General features: G+C 41.0%; 1 protein-coding gene across 6 annotated transcripts in view; it reads right to left on the reverse strand.

The window, feature by feature from the left end:
- LOC147034506 (epsin-2-like) overlaps window positions 1–10000 on the reverse strand; it is a 118109-nt gene that overhangs the window by 73584 nt on the left and 34525 nt on the right. For all 6 annotated transcript variants that reach the window (XR_015059074.1, XM_085884510.1, XM_085884518.1 and 3 more), the window contains exon 3: window positions 5392–5533. Coding sequence is in view for 5 of the 6 variants with exons in the window: in XM_085884510.1 (XP_085740636.1) it covers window positions 5392–5533 (142 nt within the window). In the remaining variant the exon portion in view is untranslated. The remainder of the gene's footprint in view (window positions 1–5391; window positions 5534–10000) is intronic.

The raw sequence follows: 10000 nt of genomic DNA on the forward strand, positions 1-10000 counted from the left end.
GAAACAACAAATGGAATCATGTAGTAACCAAAAAAAAGTGTTAAACAAAAAATATATTTTATATTCTTCAAAGTGGCCACCCTTTGCCTTGATGACAGCTTTGCACACTCTTGGCATTCTCTCAACCAGCTTCATGAGGGTCACCTGGAATGCTTTTCCATCAACAGGTGTGCCTTGTTAAAAGTTAATTTGTGGAATTTCTTTCCTTCTCAATGCATTTGAGCCAATCAGTTGTGTTGTGACAAGGTAGGGTTGGTATACAGCAAATAGCCCTATTTGGTAAAAGACCATTATTTTGCTACTGTAGTCGTCCACATTATGGCAAGAACTCAACTAGGCAAAGAGAAACGACAGCCCATCATTACTTTAAGATATGAAGGTCAGTCAATCTGGAAAATTTCAAGAACTTTGAAAGTTTCTTCAAGTGCAGTCGCAAAAACAATCAAGCGCAATGATGAAACTGGCTCTAATGGGACCGCCACAGGAAAGGAAGACCCAGAGTTACCTCGACTGAAGAGGATAAGTTTATTAGAGTTACCAGCCTCAGAAATCACCAATTAACTGCACCTCAGATTGCAGCCCAAGTAAATGCTTCACAGAATTCAAGTAACAGACATCTCAACATCAACTGTTCAGAAGAGACTGCGTGAATCGGGCCTTCATGGTCGAGTTGCTGCAAAGAAACCACTACTGAAGGGGACCAATAAGAAGAGACTTGCTTGGGCCAAGAAACACGAGCAATGGACATTAGATCGGTGGAAGTCTGTCCCCTGGAATGAAGAGTCCAAATTTGATATTTTTGGTTCCAACCGCCGTGTCTGTGACACGCAGAGAAGGTGAACGGATGATCTCTGCATATGTAGTTCCCACCGTGAAGCATGGAGGAGGAGGTGTGATGGTGTGGGGTTGCTTTGCTGGTGACAGCGGTGAGGAACCGCAAGGAGCTGTCAGAAGCGGACAGCGGTCAGGAAAGGAAAGGCAGCCAACAAGTGTTCAGCATATGTGGGAACTCCTTCGAGACTGTTGGAAAAAGCATTCCAGGTGACTACCTCAAGAAGCTGGTTGAGAGAATGCCAAGAGTGTACAAAGCTATCATTAGGCAAAGGGTGGCTACTTTCAAGAATATAAAATATACTTCGATTTACCTTTTTTTGGTTACTACGTAATTCCAAAGTTTTGATGTCTTCACTATTATTCCACAATATAGAAAATAGTAAAAATAAAGAAAGACCCTTGAATGAGTAGGTGTGTCAATTTTTGACTGGTACGGTACTGTATGCACGCACACGCGCACGCACGCACACAGAAGACTATATGCAGATTAATCACGTCCTGTTTAAAAGTTAATTCACAAAGACCCTTCAATGTTAATTCACCAAGAGCGTTAAGACTCGAATGACCCCTTACACTTTAACACCATTTAGACCCCTTCAGACAAATTAGACCCTTGGCCATTTTGACCACTTGGTCTTTCTTGTATCATAAATAAGTTTCAAATAAATATAATATCATCAATATAACAAATACATTTGTAGAAAAGAAATGTTTGTATTTTGATTGGTGTAAATCATGCCAACACGGCAAATCTGTGACATCAATCTCTGCCAACGATGTGTGGAGAGGAGAGTGTAGCGAGCTGATCCATGCTAGTTTCACCAAAAATAGTTTTTTGCACCTTTTCTACAGGTTAGTGGAGTTTGGCAAATCCTGCATATTCACTCATACTGTAGCAGTGAGTTTTCCGATGATCCTGTGTTTTTCTGTCAGCAGACTAAATGGACCATGATGCAGGCTAGAATCACCAAATTTGGCACAGAGCTTCATATGGGAATGTCTTCGATGTGTTAAACTTTGAGGTCAAAAAGAAAAATATAGTATTGAAATTGGTACGACTATATTTACTCGCATCACTGCTAGGCGGCAGTCGGTTTGTACCTTCTCGACAGTATAGCAGAATGAAAAAAAAATTCTGCGAGTCAAATCTAAATAAGTTCTCGTTAAAACTGCATAAAGGTTTAAAATATATAAAGGGTGGTGGAACAAAGGAAGAGGATGAAAATGCAGGGTTGACATTCTCACTAAATAAGGGAATGGAACAAGAGGACCGGGATGAGAACAAAAATACCAAGAAACCACTTCCTTGAAGAACTCGAGAAAAAGGGCAAGAATAGAAGGCAAAGCAGTGGAAGAATACAAGCTCAGATCTATGGAGACAAATTAGTAGGTTCAGGCAGTTGCATGTAGCATTAAATCCAAAGTTGAGAAGAGGGAAGAATGAACTGGAGATGCAAGATCTGATGCAATCCAGTAGAGAACTAGAGGGGGAGCACTCTGTAGAGTGCAAAACCTCTGCCGCCAATACTGCTAGCTCACTCAAGTGAACCTGATATCCTATTCATTGTAGGTCAAAACGGATCAGACTCTACTGAACCACGATTGAATAAACTAAACTAGATCGACGCGCATGTAGAAATGCCAAAAAAAAAAAAAAAAAATAAATAAAAAAAAGGTGCAAAATTTGTTTGTTTTTTTCTCTAACAAATTTTTTTTTTGGGGGGGGGTTGGAAATCACTTAAAACATGTAGAAATGCAAAAAAAAATTCAAATATTTTTAAAATAAAATCGAAATTTTTTTGAAAAAAAGTTGCAAAATTTCTAAGTTTTTTTTTTTTCTCTAACAAATTTTTGTTGTTGTTGTTGGAAATCACTTAAAGATGTAGAAATGCAAAAACAAAAATTCAAATATTTTTTCAAAATGGCCGCCATCACAGCCATATTGGACTTTGGACCAAGTCCAAAATCTAATGGCATGATCCTTGGACCATACCTAATCCCCTCACCAAGTTTCGTCGAAATCCGTCCAGGAGTTTTTCCGTAATACTGTTCACAAACAAACAAACAGACAGGGGTGAAAACAGTAACCTCCATCCATCTTTGATGGCGGAGGTTAATAAAGATGCGGAAATAAATTAAGGACCAGTTTAATTCCAATGTGACCAAGAGATTGGTAGTAGATTCGCATCAAAACAAATGAAAACAGCAATTCTGATTTGAACTGCACAACATTTAATAGAAAATTTGTTAAAGCTGCTCTTAATGGTGGTTACTTTCATTGCATTAGATTGACGTGTCGTTTGTCATAACAACAAAGATCAATAAACACCCACTTATTTGCTCCATCAGTCCTTTTGCTTTACAAGCAATATTCACCACTCAAACATCCATGAAATAATGAATACAAAAATGACAATCTCGAAAATAAGGATTTTATCTTTCCACCACTCATGGCACTTAGACATTGTAAACCACCTCTGGTTCAACAGCAGAGCAGAAAATACAATTTTGATAGAAATACCCAATAAATATTATGCAAGCACAAGTTTTCTAATATGTGGAAATGATTAGCTGTGCAGTTAAAAACCCTTAAATATCATGGGTTTTGAGCAATGGCAGGAAACTTATGTATCAATTTAGTTATCACAGGGTTTAATTTCAACCAATCGCCGTTTTTGAGCAGAGTTGACGGTTATCTTGCACCAACTCGCCTTTTTTTGTTTCTTGCGCACCGATGACACCTCAATTTGTAAATACAATTGTACATCAGCAGCAGCAGTGCAGATGGTAACAGACACATAGCACAAACAGTACTGTACTGCACTGTACTGTACCTACCATAAATTATTTTGTTTGCCCCCCCCCCCCCCCGAGTGATTTTTACCATGGCTCCCAAGAGGACAAAAAAAAGGTTTAAAAAAGGTTATAAAAGAAAGAAAAAAAGTCTGACGAGGTTTAGGATAAGCTTGGTCGAGGCAAGTGCACGTTTATTTATTAATTTTCTGGTTTAATAGCTGCAGAACAACTTATAAAATAATCAATGTATCACAAAAGGGAAACGACTAAAGATATGATGGTTAGGTAGGAATCGTGGGGGCTTTGGAGCTGGCAGAATGGGCTAGGAGGTACGCACACTCGCCTCTAAGCCGTCGAGCCTGGATTCAAATCCTGACGCAGCTATAAAGTGTCACTCTGGTGTCTTGCAGGCCGGGCGATTCATCAATGTGTGCCATTCTCTAGGATGGACGTTAAACTGTCGCATGCCATGAGTTGGTGAACGTGAAAGACTCCCACGGTGTCCTTCGCAAAGCGTATGCGAGCCATCGCCGGCACCATTAACAAATTACAAATTCCTGCCATAAATACTCCTGGGGAAGCAATGGCAAACTACCCTGTGTAACCCTTGCTCAGGAAGCTGTGTTGGTGGCACCAATGCTCTATGAAGGTGATGGTATATCAGCCCGGGTGGAGGGGGGGGAGGGTGGGGAGAGCTAGACACACAGACAGATGAAGTTGGGGGGCTTCAGACAAGTTGCAGAAGGGAAGGGCCATATTTAATCTGCTTCAATACAGCAGGAGACTTCATAAGACAGATTTATGTTTATTTTACATGTTTATTTCAATTGTCATGTGTATATTTTTCACTGCTGCCGACTTTCCTCTACATCTTCTCGAAGCCCAGGAAACTAACCCTCTTATTCCCATGGGAAATTGGTTTTAACCACCACAGCATTTTTTTTTTTCAGGAACCGAACCCCCACGGTATTTAAGGGTTTACTGTACCTCTCTCCAGTCCTTCAAGAGTGCTACCCATCATCATCTTATGCTTTCATATCCATCGCTGTTCTCTTATACTCTCATAAAATCAACCCCCCAATCCTTTTCCTTTGTCAACTCATCCAATCATGTACGATGTCTGTCAATCTGAAAACCTGCTACTCTCTGCCATTTACTGCTCCATGGATCTATATAAAAAGGATACCCATCCTATTTCATTATGCAATGCCCCAAATACTGCAGTGATAATTAATAATAATATGAAAAAAAGCCAACAAGGGAAATGGACAAGAAAAATTATAACAAAATGTCCAGGTAGTCATCATTATCTCACAAGTGAAAGACCAATTTTTCTGATAATGAACCGGGCTCTCATGGAGCGTTGTAGGTTAATGAGTATATGGTAATTTGGTCTAATTTAGCTGTGTTTTGAATCATTCCAATTAAGCCAATTGAATAATTTTGCAGTACCACTCAAATGTTCAAAGTTGCTTTGTTTGGAGAAGAGGAAGAGAATGATTCAATAAATAAATAAATAACATCTGAAGCAGTTATTTCACTGAGACTTGACATTTTCTCCACCAGTTTGCTACAAAGTGGTTAACCCCCTCAATACACAAAAATAATGAAAGTTGCTGGTCTCAGAAAAATATCTTCAAGAAAACATTTTTGGGGGTGGGTTAAGATAGACCAGGTGACATATAAATGAAAGAAAAGGAAATTTCAAGCTTGGGATGGTTTGACTAGAAAATTTTCAGCAATAAGCTGGTTAGTACTTACCTTGGAGGCCAGCGTTGGCTGGAGGACCCGAACCATTAGGAGTAATTCTTGCCCCAGAGCTGCTGAGTGCAGTCACAGAGCGAGCAAGCCGCTCTTTGGTTTGCAGGGCATGCTCACGCTCAGATTTCAACCGCTCGTCGTCCTGGAAGCCGACATCATGCAAATGGATACAAAGTTCAATGACATGACAAATCCTTGGCCAACGGCACAACTTTTAAAGTCTTCATGCTCAAGATAAAGCAATGCTCATCCAGATAAATGAGTAGCTACAGAAAGCAGGGCAATTTTCCTAATTCAGCATTTCTTTTATATAAAATAGATTTCGTACTTCAATGGCGTCCTTTAATAACTGCGGTCACCTACTCCAACAAAACCCAACAGCAAGCCGGCACAATCATGGCGATTTGCATGCTCAAAACAGAGGTAAGTGAGAACATTGAAAGATGATAATGCGACAGGCACACACAACATGGAACACGACATGCAGAAACATGAGCAAGGTGCATTAAAAAAACACAACCTTTTTATTACTATTATTCCTCCAACATCCAAGGAATTCAAAATTTTGATTATACATTTATTAGTAGTTTAATAGTAAACCAAAGGGTACAAGTTAGAAATGCAATTCCATTACAGTTTGCAACTAGAATGGCACCTGGCAAGGCACATACCTCCACCAGGCTGAACAGTTAACATTTTGTATCCCACCGATGGGCTGCATCTGAACCAAAATCAAATCCGCTTATTCTTGTCACCAAACCAACTAATCCACCAAGTTTTGTCATAACCAATTCACAACTTTTTGAAATATCATGCTTTCGATCGTTTTTGGCCCCATCTCTCAATGGTGAAGAATCACTTGAACAAGGACAAATGCGTCCAAGAGCAGCGTCCAAAAGGTTTTGTCGGCTAAAAAAAAAAAAAAAAAAACACAAACAAAAAAAAAACACCAACAACAACTTCCGATATTTCGTCACGTGCCTGGATTAAGCCAATAGCGAGACCCGTCATAGTGTATTTACGAAATAATGTATTTACGAAATTACAATATATTAAATGGAATAATCTTTAAATAGTAACGTGAACTTTTCGAAACTTTAAAGCAAATGTCCGAATATATTTAAAAGTTCATGATAAACGCTCTCAAAAGGAACCCTCAATGCGAGGATGTGCACAAGTGTTCAGTCTTGAAGGAGATCCGGATTGTGTATATAAAAGAGCCGAGTCCCAATATAAAGGTTTTGTCTTCAGAAGAACAAGAACAAGAAGAAGAAGAACGCCGAGCTCTCTTAGAGCAGCGTTCACTACGCAAGACGCTGCTAAAAATTGAAGTCTCATTCACAGATCTTCACCAAGATTAAATGAATTCGCCCTTGTCAAACACCCAACCTGTCCACCAAGTTTCTTCCGAAAACAGAACATCACCTGTCGATTCCTCACAATCCGAGTGGCCTACCATGTTTGCTTTTCATAATTTTTTTTTTTAAAGATTATTATTATTAGAGGTAGAAGTTTCTTCATCCTACTTTCTCCTTTTTGGACTACATGACATGTTGCTAGGGGTTTTGTATTGTAGACTCCGGTAAAGAATCACAAATTCTTGCATCCAGATCTTCACCAAAATCTAATCAGTTCATCCTTGTCACACACCCAACCTTGCCCACCAAATTTCGCCCGAATCCATCCACAACCTTTGGAGATATCCTGCAAACAATCAGACGGGTGAAAACAACCTCCACCCACCTTTGGTGGTGGAGGTAACAAAGTATCTAAGAGGGTGAAAATATTCTCACATTGATATGGTCATACTTTTTTGTTATATTGGCCCCATATAGCATTTCTGTAAATTTCAGATTTTCGATTTTGTTTGGACCACCCCACCCCCAACCAGGATCGGGTTATATTAAAATAAAAAATAAAAATAAAAACATGCAAATAATGGTTTGCTTTGGCCAAATGAGTTTTTTGAATTTTATAAAAGAATAATTTCTTGTAGTAATTTTTGGTCACAGATTCCAAAAATGGCCTCCAAAAGGTGGTGGGATCAAAATTGGAGGAAAAAAAATTGGGTAATCAAGTAACCATTAATTTTGAAACAAGGGTAATGAAAAAAAAATTCTGAATTTTTATTAGTCTTCGAAACAAGACAAATTTGTTATTTTCTCTTTAAAACAGGACAAAATAGTCAGTGTGGTTTCTGCTGCTCGCTTCCTCAAATGCAGGTTCGGTTCCCAGGTGGATTTCAATCGATACCGTTATGTTTATGAGGTAGATGGAGGAACTCCATAGTAAAGATGGGACTATATAGAGTAGCATGGCCCATGGACGTGTAGAAGACATCTCAATGTAAATCAAGTTGGGGAAACTGAACTAAGTGTTGTGTCACCACATTGGGGGGGGGGGGGGGGTGGTGGTGTTAAATTTGGAAAGGTTTAAGGCTCATTTCTCCCAGTATGTTATTGCTTCCTGTGACCTTTTCCTACGTTTTTGCATTTCAAGACTGGCAATAAAAAGGAATCACATCTTTAGAATAACCACCACTGAGCCAGCCATTTCCAAACAAGTGAAAACCCCACCTGCACGAGTGACAACTAGCGAGACCATGACCCCAGGATGGATGATGTCAGAGAGGGGAGAGGATTGAGGCAAGATCGGCAGTGGGGTGGGGGAGGGGGGTGAAGGAGCATGAAGGGAGGTCCTGTGAGGTACGTGATTGGCGATGGAGGTCTCGTTTTTCTGGCTTCCCCTCGACACCGTGAAGAAGGCTGCACGATTCTCGTGTTCGCGGAGGAAAATTTGCTCATGTGATGAAAGACGCTAGCCATTAACTGTTCGGCTGAGTCGTGCGAGACCACGCTTCGAAGCCTCGTGTTGTGCCATCGGAGAAGGCGGCAGCGCCATTTTGCAGAGGAGTGGCATCGGCAAAGGTGATTGTGAAAAGCTGCTGCACGGCAATTTGAGCCCTGGCGTTGAATATCACCGCCCGAATTGCCTCCCACCCCAAGTGGCTGAGCGCCACTTTGCGAGCTTCCCACGCAGGACGCGGGTTTGATCACCCAAGAGATCACTTCTGCAGCTGAAGCCACGTGCCAGAATAAAAAAGGGATTTTTCTTTTCCCCATGTCCATTTTTGTAACTGGAGGCACCTCAAAATTAGGTTTTGCTCACCTCACATTTCTTTATCATCCTGTTTTGATTTATCCCTATTATGAATACTTGGTGTCATTCCATCCATCGGGACTATACTCTGTGCAGAGCGTTGGTGCTGCCTAAGCAGTCTCCTTAAACCCATATTTATTAATTGTGTCTATCCCATATTTATTATGGTCATTAAACCCATATTTATTAAGATTGCTTGTGTTTATATATTTGTTGTGCGTTTGAGTACAAGCCCTTGTCCTCCATCCGGTTGAATGAGTCTGGTACGTGCCTTTGCTGCCCTCCCGTGCCACAATCTCCAAGGATCACGTGTTCGCCTCCAAGGAAGAGCAGTTTGGCTATCAGTCCTGGACATGACAATACATTGGGATTGGCAGGATTTCCCCTGGCTTCATAAAGTATGGCCTTTGTGAAGCTGGCCTGCTGTATTGGCAGAGTCGATTGGCCAGGGAAACCATCTTCAGATGACTTAAGGATATTGTGGGGGGATGAATGCTGGGGTGCTCACTGCGATGATGGCTATGAGTGGCAGTCGCATCACTTGAATCGTTGATGCTGGCTGTCGTCTCACTGTCTGCCAACGAAATGATGGAACAAGCAGCACAAATTTTCTGCACCTTCCGCATGTGCCGCACTTCCTCAGCCTACTCACGAACCTTGCGGTGGTGCACAGTCTGCGACAGGACCTCATTTATAAATGCCGAAAGATGCTATGTGGTCAGGCCTCATCGACTGCAGGAACAGGCAATCCTTCGGGTTCATGACCGGTTGCTCACCATTAGCCGGCCACAAACGGAATGTCGCATCCAGACAGTATACGACCGCAGCTTGACGAACATGGCCGGGGGTGATCAACACATGGTCTGGATAACCCTCATCTTGCAGTTGGCATCCAGAAGTAGAATGAGCAAGATGCACACCTGGTGGTCAGAGACAGTGAGCATGTTGGTCTTGTAAAAGTTGGCGACCTGGGCAAGTGTCGTTACCTTTATAAAATTCAACAAATCTCACATTTGGCCAAAGTCACCCATTATCGGAGGTACCTGATCTTCATCAAAACAAAATTGAAAATATTTTAGACATGCTATATGGAGTTAGTTTAGCCATAAAAAAAATTATATATATATATATATATATATATATATATATATATATATATATATATATATATATATATATATATATATATAATTCCAGGTGTGTGTGTGTGTGTGTGTGTGTGTGTGTGTGTGTGTGTGTGTGTGTGTGTGTGTGTGTGTGTGTGTGTGTGTGTGTGTGTGTGTGTGTGTGTGTGTGTGTGTGTGTGTGTGTGTGTGTGTGTGTGTGTGTGTGTGTGTGTGTGTGTGTGTGTGTGTGTGTGTGTGTGTGTGTGTGTGTGTGTGTGTGCGACCGCCGTTTGACAACCACCGGTCCGAATGAAACTTGCCAGGAATCTTGCCGGGGCCCGGCA

Source organism: Eptatretus burgeri, chromosome 1 (genome assembly GCF_056783735.1).
Source record: "Eptatretus burgeri isolate ZD-2024b chromosome 1, Ebu_testis_v1, whole genome shotgun sequence".
In the NCBI taxonomy this organism is placed as follows: domain Eukaryota; kingdom Metazoa; phylum Chordata; class Myxini; order Myxiniformes; family Myxinidae; genus Eptatretus; species Eptatretus burgeri.